At 39.2% G+C, this 17693-nt stretch overlaps 1 protein-coding gene across 2 annotated transcripts in view; it reads left to right on the forward strand.

Moving 5' to 3' along the window:
* The window catches only part of GMPS (guanine monophosphate synthase), a 64254-nt gene that overhangs the window by 6056 nt on the left and 40505 nt on the right, over positions 1-17693 (forward strand). The window contains exons 2-4 of one of the 2 annotated variants that reach the window (XM_075003965.1): positions 7846-8027; positions 13140-13254; positions 17036-17133. In XM_075003965.1, the coding sequence (XP_074860066.1) occupies positions 7846-8027; positions 13140-13254; positions 17036-17133 (395 nt within the window). The remainder of the gene's footprint in view (positions 1-7845; positions 8028-13139; positions 13255-17035; positions 17134-17693) is intronic. The other variant, XM_075003966.1, reaches the window with a different exon arrangement.

Genomic DNA, 17693 nt, shown 5'->3' on the forward strand with positions numbered 1-17693 from the left:
TAAGATGACTAGTTTGTAGTAATGCAAAAGGGCTTATTTGGCTGGTAATCACAGATAACAGTGAATATTTTTCACGTGACATGCTATTTAATGTGAACTCTTGTGACTTACATCAGTTGAATAGAAATATTTTACTATTTCAAGAAAAGAAAAGGCCTGCTGTATGTTTGCTCTGAACTACTACTTCACCATCCTTATGTTTTTCTGGTCTCAGAAAAAAATATTAGTACAAAGTTAAGAATTATTTGTTCAATCAGTGTTAATAGTTTTCCTGTTTATTATTTCTTATTACATAAAACTTCCTTTATCTAACTTGTGTTTGATTGTTTTATTTTTACCCAAATTATAAATCGGGGAGTAAGATTCTGTACTGTCTTACACACTCATGCAGTCTCATTGTGTGAGAGACTAACTTAGATTTGCACCACATTAGACCTACTTCCTGTTGCTTATTGAATATAGAATTAACTGTCGGAGGCATAAAGCTGCTTTTTCATTTTTTGCAAATATTTAATTGGAGATGCTGCAGAATATAGTTAAGAATATATGAAAACTAGGTCACATTACAAAAGATGAATATAAAAAACAACACAAGCATGTGGGGACAGAATTAGGTTAAGGCAAAACATCGGATTCAATTAGCTAGGAGCATAAAGAATACCAAGGAAATATCTTATAATTACTTTAGATGGAACAGGAATGCAAAGGAAGGGGTAGGACCATTATTCAATGAGGAGGGAAAGACCATAACCGAAAATACAGCAATGACAAAGGTGTTTCAAGAGAGAGATTTTGGAGTCATTGTGGATAGTTCACTGAATACATCCATTCATTGTGCTGCAGGAGTCAAAAAAAGCAAACAGTACTAGGAATCATTAGAAAGGGATAGAGAATATCTTACTGCCTCTATATAAATCCATTATATGCCCACATTTTGATTATTGCATATAGATGTAGTCATCTCATCTCAAAGATATATATCGGCATTAGAAAATGTTCAGAAGAGGGCAACAAAAACTATTAAAGGTTTGAAATGGGTGCCATCTGAAGAAAGATTAAAAAGAAGAGGGCCTTTCAGGTTTAAAAAAAAAAAAAGGGTGGGATATGATAGAGGTCTTTGTGATTGGTGTGGAGAAAGGGAATGTGGAAAAAACTATGTACTTGTTCCCATAACAAAAGAATCAGGGATCACCAAATGAAATTAATGGGTAGCAGGTTGAAAGCAAACAAAAGGAAGCTTTCCTTCACACAGCGTACGGAAGGCCTGTGGTACTCCTTGCCAGAGGAGGTTATGAAGACCAAGACTTTAAGAGGGTTCAAAAAAGAACTAGATAAATTCAGGGAGGTTAGGATAGGTAGAAACGGTGTCCCTGGTCTCTTTTTGTCAGAGGTTGGAAATGAATGTTAGGAGAGGGATTGCTTTTGTGAATTTCTGTTCTCTTTGCTCGCTCTGGGGCATCAGGCATTGGCCTCTGTCCGAAGACAGGATGCTGGGCTAGATGGACCTTTGGTCTGACTTAATGTGGCCATTCTTATGTTTAAAAAATGCCTGGTTTTTTTCCATTTTCTCTAAAAACGTAGTGATTAGGTGAGTAACATAGTGAACATCACTGTAAATGGGATAGGATTTAAGGTTAAATAGGGAAAGAACATATTAACAATTACTTAATTGAATTCGGGGGTGAGCAAACTTTTTACGTCAGGCCCCACTTTTCGTACCTGCTATTAGCAGCCGCCCCAGCCTGTCTAACGTAATTCAGACAGATGGAAATTTTGGTTATGTTCATGTGAAAAAAGAACCCTTTTAGCAAACATGAGAAAATAAGTCTGTAGAATGTAAAAACTGTATCAATTGGTATATCAGTGTGAATACACATACCTAAAAACAGTAACATATTTCCGTAGTTTGAATTAGATGGATGAGCCTGAGACACAGCAGCTGATTGTGTTCTGCCCCCCGTATGAAATTTTGCACCCCACCATGGGGGGGCCTGCCCCCAGTTTTGCTCACTTCTGGTCTAGTTAGATGTCTTGAAGCGAGCAGGACATGATAAATAGAGCCTAGAATACTTAAGGACCGGGCTGAAGAGATCACTGAAGCTATGTTTATACTGTGTATGCTATTTCAGGATACAAAGATACCCCAAAATAGCAGTGCTGATGCTTTTAGCAGCACCTGAAATAGTGCTGCTATTTCAGGCACACTATTCTGGTTCTGCAACCTCTCATCATAAGAAGGTAACAACTTTCGAAATAGCCCCTTATTCTGAACTTCAGTGACATTTGGCTGGCACCAAGTTTGGAATAAGGTATTTCAAAATAATTTACACAAATTTTGTAAATTATAAACAGCAACTCAATCTAAACATAGTCTGGGCTATTAGGAATTATTTTTGAGAACTCATGGAGGATAGAGATCACAGTGGGCTGGAAATGGGGCAAATATGTTGCCTGTCTGTAAAGAATAAGGACAGCATCGGGAATTGGAGGTCAGTTAGCTTGGTTGGTTCATGATAACATCATAAGGCAAATAATCAATCTTTTGGTAAAGCAATGCAACTAGAAGAAAACAAGGTGATAAGTAACAGTCAGCATGAATTGTCAAGATCAGATCACACCAAACTAACCTCATATCCTTATTTACACAGGGCAACAAGTCTTGTGGTTGAGGGAAGCAACAGATATGTCTGGTTCATGGATCCCCTGGGCTTGCAGGGGCCAGGAAACTGACCAGCCCACCAGGCTGGTTTGTTTTCTGGCTCCCAGAGTAGGGGGGAGCAGGAACCAGACAGCAGGACCCATGCTCTGGTCAGTTTCCTGGGTCCCACAAGCTGGCTGGGAGCTGGGAACCAAGTGGCAGCCTGGCTCCCTGCTGCTGGCAGGAGCCAGGTATGGCTTCCTCCTGGCTCCCGAAGCTGGGGAGAAGCCGCACCACCCTGACTGTCTGCTCACTTGGCTCCCTCAGCCAGGGGAGCTGTGCAGGCAGGCAGACGCATCGGGGCAGTTTCTCCCACCTGGAGAAACTGCACTGCAGCAACTGTCTCTCTGGGCTTCCCCAGCGGGGGGGCTGGAGTGCTTTTGGTTTGCACTTAACTCGTGTTAATGTGAGCTAAGCACACATTGAAATCGCACATAACGGGGAATTACTGTATCCTGGTTTTTTTACAGGTTTGACTTCCCTGGTCTAGCACCATTGAGATCCAGCTTGTCCCGAGAAATGGAATTTGCTGGACCAGGGGAGATCCCCTGCCTCCAGCCCCCAAGCCTGATGCCCCTCTCCACTACCAGGTCTGTTTCCACCTTGGGCAGCCCCCCATACTATAAGATGGGTGCATAACCTTTTTAAACATTGCACTCAGAGTAGTTACCAGTAATTCACTGTCAAGCTAGAGAGAGACATTGAATCCCCCAAATATTTGTCCCAAATCTGATTTTGTTCAGTACATTCATACATTTTTTTGGATGATAACAGAGAGAGTAAACATATAAAGTTTGTGGCTGATTTCAAGCTGGGACAGATTGTAAGTGCTTTGTAGGTAAGAATTAGCAGTGAAAATAATCTTGACATACTGGACAAATTTAGTAAATACAAATACGAAGTATTACACATAAGGAATTGACAACTGTACAAATACAAAAAATACCCCCCCCTCCCTCCCTGCCCTTTTGGAGCACTATGAATTACCTGATTTGCACTCTGTTCTTGGTCTGCTCTCCCCCACTCCCCTAGCTTGAACAGGTGGCAGGGATTCAAGGGCCTCAGGTGGAGTCCCAGTGGGCTGTATGTAGCCTGTGAGCCACAGATTGCCCACCAATGATCTAGGGAGTTACAGTGGATCACACAAAAATTACAAATCAACAGTATAATTCCGTTGCAAAAAAGTGAACATAATTCTGGAATATATGGCTGTATGTAGCCTGTGAGCCACAGATTGCCCACCAATGATCTAGGGAGTTACAGTGGATCACACAAAAATTACAAATCAACAGTATAATTCCATTGCAAAAAAGTGAACATAATTCTGGAATATATTAGCATATGCTTTGTAGGCAAAATGCAATGAAGTAGTTCTTCCACTTACTCAGCATTGATGAAGCCTCAGCTGAAGAATTATGTTCAGTTCTGGGTGCCACACGACAGGAAAGATGTGGACAACTAGACAGTCTTGAGAAGAGCAATGAAAATTATTAGAGGTTGAATTGAGGAAAGATTAAAAGCTGGGTTTATTTAGTTTGGAGAAAAGAAAACGGGGATATAAGTCTTCAATACATACAAAGTTGAGATAAAGAGGGTGGTGATGAATTGCTAGCCACTGAAGATAGAACAGGAAGAAATAGTCTTATGTTGCAGCAAGGGAGATTTAGGGTTAGACATTTAAGAAACACTTCCTAAGTACTGTGAAACAATAGTTAAAAACAGGAGGAAATTACCTAAGGAGGCAGTGAAATCTCTCACTGGAAATTTTTAAGAACAAGCAAGGTCTGGTATGTTTTAGGTAATACTTAATCCTGCACCTCAGAGCAGAGAGCTAGATTAGATAAATGTATTGAGGTTACTTTTAGTTCCACCTTTCTGTGATTCTAGGAATGACATTTTAACACCAAAACTGCAGGAAATACAGATTTACATTTCTACCACAGTTTAAACTTCAAACTGTTGTATTCTGAAATTGACTTTTAAATTCATAATGCAGAGCAAAGTAAAGGCATCAGGTAGTAAGTGTTTTTGTTTTGTTTTTTTAACTCCCAAGAGGGAGGAATGGTCTTTCAGTTAAAGTACTGAACTGGGACTTAAATGCATTGGATTAATTCACACAGATTTCCTGTGTGGTGATGATGAGCAAGTCACTTAATCAGTGTATACTACAATTCTTCATTTTTAAAAATGGGGGAAATACTTCATTACCTCACAGGGAGCTATAGTAGTGCCCAGACGGATGGATATCTGACTGATACTGCCTCGGAATGACATCTTATCCAGAGGCCTCTTCTGTGATCTTCTCTGAGACCCATGCCATTTGTCAGCAAGAGATAAAAGTTCTGGTTTGGGCCTGTGTGTACATTTTGTATCTTCTTCTAGCAACAGCTGTTGTCTTCAACACTTCCTCTTGCATGTTGGTATATGAAAACTTTATAATCTTCTCCTCTTGTAATTTGTGTGTCCTGTCAAAAGAAGCTAAAATAGTGTTGGTGTTTGTTGAGGATTTAGAAAGGTACCCAATCTGACTTTATTTGGAATCTGGTAGTTTATTGTTAAAGGGTGAATTAAATTTGGTGCCACGGGCTCTTACCGATTGGTTCTTCATTGACCTCAGAAATAAGAGTTGCTTTTAAAAGACTATACTAGCATTCAAGGGTGGTCATATTTGACTTTCTTCCAACTTCATTATTGTTAGACTTAATGAGCTAACATAAAGAATAGGGGAATGTTTTCAAAAACTACAGAATAAACCCTATTTTTAAAGTAATCAGTTCAATAAACCCGGATTTTTAAGTTATATACAGAATAAAAGAAAAATTCCTACATGTGTACGCTGTGTGTACATACACATACAATTTTAGTGAGAAGAATGATAATAGTTCCTAACTGGCTGAAGATAAGAAATCACTTTACTGCTTACTGTCAGAGACACAGTGTTCATTTCAGCTGTACTGGTGAATTAATGAAAGAAACTAATGAAATAAATTAAAAGATAGACTCCAGTCTTGAGAGAGGCCAAAAAAAAAAAGTCTTAGCTTTTCCTTTCCATTACTCTCTTTACTGCAGGATTCCGGGAACCATCAGCAGTCTGCAGCTCTAGATTCTTAAGCTGTGGTCACCTTACAACTTTTCTGTGCGTCTTCCGCTAGTTATTAATTCAAACTTACCTGTACGACAAATAAAAAATGCTTGAGTGTTTATTTCACTTCTCTTGAGAATGTTGAGTTTCCATAAAAGTTGAACACCTCACAGCAGAAATAAAACACACACAAACCAATAGATACAATCTTCGTTCATGGGGAATCCATCCCTAATGGGACCTGAAGAAGAGGAACTTTTGGCATCCAAAGTGGTAGCACTATCTGTAGAGCACCAGCCTCCAAATAAGGGAGTCTGCCCTTCAGAAGTCTGAAAGAGGACGTAATATTAGTCCTTTCTGTGTTTGATCCCTTTTGTTTCTGTGAGGTTTATTGCAGCCCATTGAAACAAAGTAACTTGGCTCCCTTGCCTTGACAAGCCACTTCTGCTCAACTATGAGTAATAAATAAATATCAGTAATACTTATTTGACATACAGAGTGTCCAGCCATTGTAAGGGAAAGGTCACTGCAATCCTTTTTAATCCTTAATTATTGTGGTCACAATGTACAGTGGAACTTCGGCATTTCAAATAACATTGGGAATAGAGAGGTTGTTTGTAACTGTGTACAAAATATTACGATGATTCTTTCAGAAGTGTACGAGTGTATGATATGTTATTTCATTGACTTGAAACTTTACTATGCAGAAGAAAAAATGCTACTTTTAACCCTCTTAATTTAAATCAGACAAGCATGGAAACAGTTAGTTTCCTTACTTGTCAAATCTTTTTTTTTTTTTTTTTTTTTTAATTCCCCCTTCATCTCCCCCCCGCTTTTTTTTTTTCCAAGAAGGTTTGTTTTACACAATACTGAACAACATTTGCTATTTTTGGGTCTCTGCCTGATTGTGTCCCTCCAATTTTAATGACGAGTTTGGTTGACCAGCCAGTTCATAACTCTGGTGTTTGAAACTCTAAGTTTCTACTGTTTTTCTCCTACAGTGACTCTGCAGCCACTATTTATGTAATTGGTTCATCTTATAATTACTGTACAGTTGTAACCCGACACTTACATGAAAACAGAACATGTTAAGGAGGGTTGCTGCCTGAATGAAGTTTCTGGGTAATGTCTGCCTGAGTAATACACTGAAAGACTTCAGTTCTTCCTTCTCCCAATCTAAACTCCACGAGGAACAGATTTGTTCGTTACTTGTAATTAAAATGGGGGAAGGGGAGGCAAGCCCAGCCTACCTCTGACACAAAACTGACATGCAAACTGTTCAGAACGTTGCATCAAAATGGCTTCTTTGGAATTGTGACTTCTGGCGAGCTTAATAAATCAGACCCAATAGCCATAGAATGTGAACTACCTGTTTTACCTTCTTCCAGTGGTCATTTCTAGTCAGAGTTGAGTATACAAGTTTTAGCCCTTATGTATCTCCATTAAGTCTGGGGAATCGTTTCAATTTCTAGGGCTGTTACTTAAGTACTTTTTTTTTAAACTAGGGCTCAGTTTATACACTCTAAAATTACTATATTCTGTTTTAGGCTTTTTGTGAAACACATTTTATGTTCTCAAATTCCACTTTTTTAAAAGCTTAAGTAGTAGCATTTGTGCCTGGGTCATGTGCACCACTTTTGTAAGTGGAAAGATGTAGTAGAAGTATCGTATTTCACCAGATTTGGCTTGGTCAGTGAGTATATGTGGGTGGAAGGAACATAATTACACTTATATTAATCAGAGGTGAAATTGTGAGCTATATAGATGGTGCACACACAGGTTGCCATTTGTGGTATTTAGGTTGCTTATATCTTATATGTATTGCTTTATATAGCCTATAATAAAGCCTTTTCACTGGAATATTTTTACTTTGTAATGTAATGTAAAATGTTAAACATTACATGTTGAAGAATTTCTTTAAAGAACTTTCCCCATCTGACTGAATTTTTATCCACAATAACCTCCCAATCAGTGTTCTTTTTAAAGAGACTTGCTTTGATTTGTTGTCCTGACTCTCTCCTAAAAGTTTGCTTTAATAAAGTGCTTATGTAAATAATGTTTGCAGCCGGAGAATGCTGGAGGAGATCTCAAGGATGGCCAGTATCACTATGAGGGGGCAGTGGTAATACTCGATGCTGGAGCTCAGTATGGAAAAGTCATAGATCGTAGAGTACGTGAATTGTTTGTCCAGTCAGAGATCTTTCCTTTGGAGACTCCAGCCTTTGCAATCAAGGAGCAAGGATTCCGGTAGGCACTTTCTCTCTCTCTTTGTGAGTAATTTAAATGAAAAGGCATCTGTGGAGTTCAGTAACAAAACTAATTGCTGGTGTTTATGATGTACTTTATTCACTGTGGTGATAACACTGCTTATGCTGTATTTCATGTATCAGGGACACGTGTTTCACTGGGGAAACTAGCATAAGGACTCGCCTGATGCTTCCATTTACTTCATATTCCATGTTTGATTTAATTGTGTTAAAACTATTGATGTTTTACGTCGTTTTTTGTTAAGCAAGTCTTTTGAGGGGGTTAACTTATTTATGATTAATATTAATCTTTGACTAACCAGTCAAAAGACAAAGCAGTTTTTTGAGAAATACTGGTAATAGTAAATACGGAATCTTGCATCATTCCTTTTTCAGAAAATTGCATAGCACTTAAATACTTATAGTTCCATCAAAGAATTATATAAATTGGAAATGGTATGCTATATCATGCCAGACTCTCTTTTTGGGAGGTGAGTAAAATATTATATGATAGTACTTATTTTAAAAAATTCTGCCAGTTTGCTTAATATTATACACATTTGTTTTAGTTTTTGAAATAAACTTACAGATGTATGCCCTTTTCTCTTAAGGAAAAAATAGCTGTCCAAGTCATACAGATTTATACAAATCACTTGAGTATCTAGTATTGTGATACCCTAGTATCATTCCAGTAAAAAATCACAGGAATGCAGTACACACGCATACCACACTACTGTAAGAAGCACATAATAGAAATTGCTTTGTTGAAATTGTTTTTCTCTAGCCAATAATTGTTTCTTTAGTAGAATGCCAGTATAACTTGAGTCTGCAAAAATCTGAATTCAGTACACTTCCTTAGGAAAGACAGATGGCTACACTATGATAGACAAAACTGCATGATTGCATGCCTAATATACGAGAGACACTATATACTCAATTCTTTCCTTTTTAGAATTTCAGCTAGAAAATACTTGTAACTGCACATTCGCTCTTAATAACAAGGTACCCACTCTCTAGCAGTGGAAAACTTAGTTGTGGGAATAGTTGGCCTAGAGCAATGTTTCCCAAACTTTTTTGCATCACACCCCGCTTTTGATTTTTGAGAAACCCTCACCCCCCGATCTCTTCTTTACCATCCAACCTCCCTTTAACAAAAAAAATGAATTAATAATTTAAAATAAACAATCTTGATAGAAAATATTTAAAATTAAAAGTAAGCACAAATAATTTTTCTTGGCCCTTGTGGGTGCCTGGTGCAGCTTCAGCTGGCCAGCTGCCTGAGCCCCATGCTAGCCACCAGAGCTGCCTGCACTAGCTGTTTGCCCACCTCAGACCTGCACTGCCAGAGCTGCTTGCCTGAGCCCTGCACCGCCGGGGCCAGCCACTTGCCCACCCACCAGCTGGCAGAGCCAGCCACCTGCCTGCCCGTTGGCCACCTGAGCCCCACGCTGCTGGGGCCAGCTGCCTGCTCCAGCTACCTGCCTGAGCCCCATGATGCTGGGACCAACAGCTCAAGTCCCACAAGCACCGTGAGCCACCCACTTGAGTCCCAAATCAGGCACCTGCAGTACTATCTAACCCCATCCTCCCCCCCGCCACACTCACGCACCTTTCCACATGGGTCTTCACCAGCTGCCTGCTTTTTGAAAATGGCTGTGCCAGGTCACCGACATAAAATGGCAGGGACTGAGAACCAGAAGCAAATGCTGGCTGTTTCTTCAGGTGAGGGGAATGGAGGGAGAGCTGGGTTGCCTCTCCCCCCCACCCCCAAATTTCTTCACGCCCCCCCAGTTTGGGAAACCGTCGTCTAGAGAGAGATGTAAATGAACTTGCCTGTTCTTTGAATTTCCAGGTGGTCCAATCACAGAATGATGCTGGAGCAGTCTCTGGCCTTGTCTGCATAGGAAGTTGTACCACTATAGATATATAGGCGTAACTCCCTGTCTAGGCACTTTCTCTTCTGGCACAAGCAACAGAAGCTAAGCCGGAAAAAGGCATTCTCATTTTGGAGTCTATGCTTCCAACGTTTGGCTTATGCAAGTTATGTTGGCGTAAAGCCAGTACAATTAGTATATTGCTTGTGTACGTGAATATTTGGGTCTTTGCATCAGTACTGATATGTGCACACCATGATCATGTATGTTGATGCACAGTGCAGTGCACCATGGATAAATATCCCATTGTGCAATTTACCATCATCCAGTTGTCTGTCTCTGTCTGTCTGTCTGCGAAGGATTGGGAAAGCATCCTGGCCCAGAAACAAATCATTTGGGTTCAGTAGGAGCAAAGGTTTTGTGGAGGACATTGGTATGGAACGTAGTGAGAATCAGTTTATGGTCATTGATGTTGATGGTTGTCACACAGCAGCTGCGGATGCTGGACTGCTGTATCTCAACCTGAGAAAGGAGCACTGACTGTTAGGATTGCATCATAATACAAGTTTGGGATGATGAGCAATGGCTGTAGAATTTTAGGATGCACAAGCTACATTCCTGAATGTGTGTGTTGAGCTTACCACAGTGGTACAGCACAGGAAAACCAGAATGAGAACTGCAGTGTCAGTGCAAAACTAATTGTTTTTACTGCAGTAGGCTGAAAGTTTTCTTGGACCTTGTTCCTTCTCCTCCCTCAAATATTATAAAATGTTCTGTACATGTGGTACTCAGTGAGCAAGTGATTCTGTGTGAGGTATTTAAAAACAGTAATTTCCTGGCTCTGATATCTTTTCAGGTCCTTCTTGTCAACTTAAGTTTTTCAGACTTAGCATTATGACTGTTTCTGATTTTTAGCAGAACAGACCACACTTCTTACTTGTAGACATTCCTTATTATGCTCATGCCTGTAGTTTAACAGAAGTATACAGAGCACTTGTTCAAGTGGAACGTTTGCTTAATCTCTTTTTGTATTAAAAACATTTTTCTTTATGGGTGACGGATTGCCATCATTACGCAAATATGTCTGTCTGCTGCAGTGGGGAGTGGAGGCAGGGAGAGGGGCCAGGGTGGAGGGGGAGGCCCTGGGAAGGTCAGGATTGGCCATGTGGCTCCCTGACTGCCCTCCTCCCTCTCCCCGGCAGAAGGCTGGGGCTCCCCATGTGGCTTCCTAACCCCCTGGGAAGAGAAGGGGATTGGCAAGCATAGCGAGCAGAGGGCACAGCCCTCAGTAAATTTATAATTTTAGTATCTGCTATATAAAGGCAAACATTGTTTGTCTTAAAATGAAAACTGTTGCTATGAAAGGGGCTTTTGTTCCATAAATGGATGAAGGGGTTTACATAGTTAACTTCTGCCTGTGTTAATGAGTGTCACTAATGTTCCTTCTCATATTTTACCATCCATGTCCAGAATAAATTTCGATATGTACACCCAAGCATATAAGGATGTGCATCACCAGTAGAAACACAAGCTGCTGGCTGTGGGCACTGCGTGCTCTGCTAATCAGCAGAGTGGCACCTGCATCTCTCCTGGGCGGCTGCCCAAATGCTCAGCTTAAAGGAATCACTGGGTGTCACCCATGTGCATTGTGTTACCTCTTTCGACTAGTGAGGAAAGTGGTATTGCCCTTGTGTAGGTACTGTATGTAGTGTTTGGAGAGGTTGTCTTCTATTGACATCTTTAAACCAGTGTCTTCCTTCTCCCCAGTCTTGCAACTGTCACTTCAATTAACAAGTGTCCTATTCCGTGTGGAATAAGCAGGACAATGGACCAAGGTCTGTTTTTTTGTTATATTCAATACTGGATCATTGCCAACATATGCTTACTAACTAGTAGTAATGTTGAAGTTTGGTGTCTCTCAAATCATCACAGGTTACTTTCAATCCTTTGAAAAATTACAATCCTCTTATTCCCACCAGCATAAAATAATTTCTAGCTCTAGATGGTTACAAGATATCATACCTTAAAATTATATTATTTTAATTACTTCAGTCTCTCCTTAGTGCTCCCTTTACCCTACTTTGTAACGAGCATAATTTTAATGGCCCCTATTACATGAAGCACAGATTGTAAGCACTAATGTTCATCTTAGTTCAGGCGGTTTGGACTCCAGACTTTCCATAGTGTGAAGAATGAATCCCTTAACTCTAGCCATCTGAGATGTCTGTACTTTCTTTTCCCCCAATCCCCACCCAAGTTAGCATCTGACTGAGGGCTAGATTCACAAAGGAACTTAAGCGTTACGTTGTTCAGTTTCTCACAGCCTGGTTCTGAAGCTATTCCGCCCCCCCCCCACCACAGTAGGACTTAAAACCCCTGAGTTAAGTGCTTAGGCTCCTTTTATAATGAATGGAGAGATTAGAGGCATCTGAGAATAGGAAAAAACAGCAAGTTGAGGGGGGAGCTGTCTAAGCTATCCAGTAGCAGACACTGAGGAGAGGAGATGGACCTAAGTCTCTTTCAGGCTGTTTAGTGCCTAAGTCCAGGCTGATAGGAGGCAGCGGTGCCTGTCTGCACGTGGAATTCACAGCTGTGAACTCTCTTGGAGCAAGGTGATGGTTCATGCCTAATTCCACAAAAATGGGTGGGTGAGGGAGGAAAAGGTAGGGAGTATCCACTGGTTAAGGCATTCCCCTAGCTTTTGGGAAACTCCATTTGTCTTATGAGGAGAAGGGTTAGAATATGGGTCTCCCGTCTGTCAAGTGAGTGCCTTAACTACTGGACTGTAGAATCATTCTAATTCTCTTTCTGTCCCAGTGCGTATTAAGTTTGTAATACAGAATGGAATAGCTTCAACAGGAGAAACTGAAACCCATGTGAGACTATCACACAGTCCCTTTGTAAAACTAGCCCCACCATTTAAAACAAACACAATATCCCAACATTTCAATGAAGACACAGCTATTACAATCATGTTTTAGCATGGCTTGCATCTGTTGTTTGGTCTTGTTACAAAAGTGATGCAGATGATAACTTGCCATTTTTACCCATTCCAGTGTGGGAAAAATATGGGCATCTTTGCTTCAGGGTTTAAGAACCAGGCAAGCTGAGTTTTCTGCAGGGGGTCATCATAGGGACCAAACTCTCAACATTTAATGCAAACAAAGAATTTTAAAAATGTAAATGTTTTAGTTTTGAACTCTTTTCATCTTTTTTTTTTAAATCTGTCTTGTTTGCAGGGCTATCATAATATCTGGAGGACCAAACTCTGTGTATGCAGAAGATGCACCTTGGTTTGACCCAGCAATATTTACAATAGGCAAGCCAGTTCTTGGAATCTGCTATGGCATGCAGGTGCTAATCACTGATCTGTTTCTTTACAAATATTATTTTAGGTTTAGGTCTTAATTCCACAACTCAACCACAACTTATCTACTAGAAGAACTTTTTCATATATAGTTTAAGTGTAATTTATAGGATAAATAAACCTGGGATGCTGAATTTCATTTTAGAAAAAATTTAAATGATGGTAAACTTGAAGATACTGATTATACTGCATACAAACTCTTCTCTGGGCTCTGCCATGAAAATAGCACAAGAAGTACTTATGTTCTCCCTCTTTCATTATGCTAACTTTGAATTCTGTCATACACTTATCATGTTTTTATTAAAAAGTTCCATAGCCATTAACCTCTTAGTTTAGCTGATATTGAAAAAAACACCTGTTTCGTAAACAGTTAGCATACAGGTTGAAGCTCCCTAGTCTGGCACTCTTTGGTTTGGCATGATTTTAGTTAGCTGGATGTCCACATGTTATGAGTCTGGCCAAGTTTTCCACAGTCCCATAAAATTTGCTTACAGCCGCTTGTCCTGGCTCTCAGTGTTCTGTGCTGTTGTCAAGCTCTAATTTAGGCCTAAATGTCTTCTAAGAGCCCAGTAAGCAGTGCAAGTGTTGGTAATGCTACCATACAATATTAACATCTCGTGGTTTGGCAAATTCTTTGATTTAGCACTGGTGCTAGCGTGCTAGACTAGAGAGGTTCAACCTGTTGTATGCTATTTCAGTAGCTCATCCCTTTGTTTTTTCACATAGACACTCTGTAAGGTGGTTTTCAGGAGCACCTCTGCTGGTAGAAAGGTATATGAAGGTATATAAACTGATTTCATGGTGGTTTGAAAAGGAAATTGAATTAATTGATGTTTCTACTACAACGTCTGATCTTCAAATAGTTACCAAATATGCTAGTCCCTAATACTGCCAAATCAAGTGTGTTCTTCGAAATGGTTGATAATGGTTGATTATCACTGATTCCCAGAAAAAAAAAGGCAGTTAGGAAGAACAGGAAAAAAGAATGCCATGAAATATAAAATACACACTACAAAATATTTTTTAAGTATGTTGTAACATTTCAAATCAGAAGGAAAGATGAGAAATACTGTATTGTATGTTTCTTTATTATTCAGTGAGTTATAAAAATGAACCTTGGATCCAGAATGTATTTAGGCATTCAGTGTTGATCTTCCCTTTGATTTACATTATAATTCATCTATAATATGCATCCCTTCTTTAATACTTTCAGCTGTTGATCACATGCCTTATATTTAGGTTTGAAGGAATAGATTCTTATTGCTAAAGAAATTTCAGTGGATGAGTCAAAATTCACAGCTAGGCAAAATAAGAGGAATGCTGTTTGAGAACTTACTAGAGTCCGCTGGTAGTGACACTGGTGCAGGAATGCCGTTTAGGTAGCTTTAACATCTTGATTCTCTGTGTCTGCTATCATTAATAGTTATTGTTTGACTGCTCCCCTTTGCCATTATGTCCTGCAGTTGTGAAAATTAAATGTTAAGATAAAAATCTAAAACAAACCTTGAAAACTAAAAATCAGTATTTGTTGAAATTATAAAAAAGTAGGCTGGGCAGAATTTAATTTTTATGTTCTTGCAGCCAAAATAGTTCTTTAAACATTAAGTACCAGAGAAGTCTTACATTTATATCTCTCTCCTTGCTTGTAGCATTATTGGGACCAAGCATGAATAACTTGCTTTGCACTACACAAATGACTGACAAGCCAGTCTTTGCAAGTCATATAGGCTCTGTTATAATTTTATTTCAAGAAGATAGATGAGGAAGAAGCAGAAATACATAGAAAATATGTTCGGAATTAAGTATTGATGCAGATAAAATTATCTACAGGTGTGGATTGAGAAATTGTCTGCCCTTACACATGCACATCTTCCATTGTTGTAAAAGAAAGTTAGGTGCATGTTTTTTGCAGTCAAAATTTAACTCCCAGAGTGGGTGGTGGCTGAACGGTGACAAAAGAAACTTGAAGAAAAGTTTGAGTTTATAAAGGAGAAAGTTGGGCATCATCAGTCTGAAAATGGAAATGTGTGTTATGCTTGTGAATGGGATTTGCCCTAAAATAACACTGAAATCAAAACTGAGAACTGAGCCCAGAGGAATTACACAAGTTTGACTTTACAAAGATGAAGAGAATCTGTGTATAAACAAATTACTTAGGCTGCATCTACACTAGCAAATTCTTTGGAAAGGTTTTTGAAAAGAAGAGGCTCTTTCGAAAGATTCCACGAAGCGTCCTCACACAAAGTGTTTTTCCGAAAGTAAATCGAAAGAGTGTGGTACTGCTTTTGAAAGCACTCTTCCACTCCTGTTTCAGTAAAAATGCCTTTTTTCAAAAGAAAATGTGTAGATGCTCCGTGGGTCCCTTTTTTTGAAAGAGCAGTCCTCATGGCACCTGATTTTTCGATTCCCTGGCCTGGTCATTCAGATGAGCAGGGGCTGTGTGGATGCTCTTTTGAAAGAACAGATCACTCTTTTAATCTGCTTTTTTTTTGTGTATGGCCACATTCTTTCAAACAAAGTTCTTTTGGAAGAGCTCTTCCAGAAGGGTTTTTTTTGAAAGATCTCCTGTAGTGCAGACATAGCCTTAGTTTGTTAGAACATTGTGCAGCCAGTCAAATGCAGTGAATGTAGTGCCAAGCCTTAAACAGCAAAGTTTCTTGTATATATATGAAATAATCTTAAAAATAATGGGGAAAAGAAAGCATTTGTGAGTCATTGGTTGTAGGTGCAGCAGAAGATTTCATGCTTTGGTGCCTGGATCTTTGCTGCAAATACTTGGCCTCTTTTGTATTTGGAGTGGAAATTTAGAAAGCAATTACAGGGTTGAGAGCACTCAACTATGATGAAATAAGGATGGATAGATAGATGGTTTTTTCCACCTTTGGTTATGTACCAATATAAGGGAAGTGGACCAATATTTTTAGTTGGTTTAGAACATCCATGGGGAAGATATGCCAGATTTCCAAAGGTAGGCATGTGCAATTACATGTGTATATTGGCTCATGCTTAACTAATGTTCAGGCAAATCAGATATTTGTATAAGCATGCAGTCATTTATATGATTGGCTTTGTGTATATCATTTCTAAGCACAAATATATGCATGCAGTTTTATATACCTAACTTGGCAAATCAAGACCATAACTGTGTGATCAGAAACTTGTGGGGGTGAGGGGGGGTGCAGTCAAATGGTGCCAGTGAATGATTCTGATTGGACACTGCTATATAGTAATATGTGGTCTTGTATCATCAATGTAAATCTCACGTATGCTAAAGGGACTCCTGTTAGTTTTGAACTGTTGCTATAAATTGTCTCTAGTATATGTGAAAATAGGCCTCTGGATTCTCTTCTGACCAAGAGAATATTACAGTGCAAAGAGAACCCACATTCATTGGTTTGAAAGAGAAAAATAGGTAGACTCAAAAGCCGGCCACTAAAAGTTCTTGACTTAATGGCATTAATGTTAGGGTGGTCTAACTAGTCAACTTATAATAGGAGTAGTTCCAATCTGTGCTGGTGGGAGGCCAACAGAAGAGGAGACTGATCACTGAATACTAAGAAATAATGAAGGTTCTGACTGTTTGGTAGTTGTGCTCTGTAACTGGTATAAGAGTGGCCTTGCCTTCAGGAGGTTTCAGTGACTAACAATTGTCATAACTAACAGTTTAAAGTTGTAATAGAGAGAGCAAAGCAAACATATTAAATGAAAATGATGTTGGACCATGGGAAATTATACTGTAAGATAATTATAATATTTCTGATTTAACAGATGATGAATAAGGTATTTGGAGGTACAGTGCACAAAAAAGATGTTAGAGAAGATGGAGTTTTCAGCATTACTCTGGATAACACATGCTCACTATTCAGGTAGGGGAAATCCATTCTAGAAATGAAAGCTAGTGACAGAATAGACACAAGCTAGATTTATAAGGTAGAAAATGGAAATTCACCCACATTTATGTGAAATTGCCTACTATTTGTTTATATAACTATTGCAGCTATACATGTAAATTAGGCAATTGTACATACAAATAGTGACAGTTAATGCCTAGTGAAGCACATGTATAGTTGCATGTTTGTATGCAGAATTGTGACCCCTGTCTTTTAAAACAGACAAGCAATCTGTATATTGTTTTCTCTTTTAAAAAGAATAGTCATCCTACATTCTGTGTTGGCTGTGTAAAGGTAAGGGGGTTTTGGCTATATTTTTCAGCCTTGAATTTTCTATGCATGTTAGTAGGTTGCTGGATTATAAAATGTTTTTTGTATGTTTTTATATGTTTAAGTTGAACAAAGAGTGCTTTATTGATGAGGCACCATAAAGGCTGTGTGTACACATGGATTCCTCTTACAAAAGAGGCATGCAAATGAGGGAAATCGAAAATGCAGATAAGGCACCAGATATGTATATCCGTACCTCATTTGCA

This window comes from Carettochelys insculpta, chromosome 10 (genome assembly GCF_033958435.1).
Source record: "Carettochelys insculpta isolate YL-2023 chromosome 10, ASM3395843v1, whole genome shotgun sequence".
Lineage (NCBI taxonomy): Eukaryota > Metazoa > Chordata > Testudines > Carettochelyidae > Carettochelys > Carettochelys insculpta.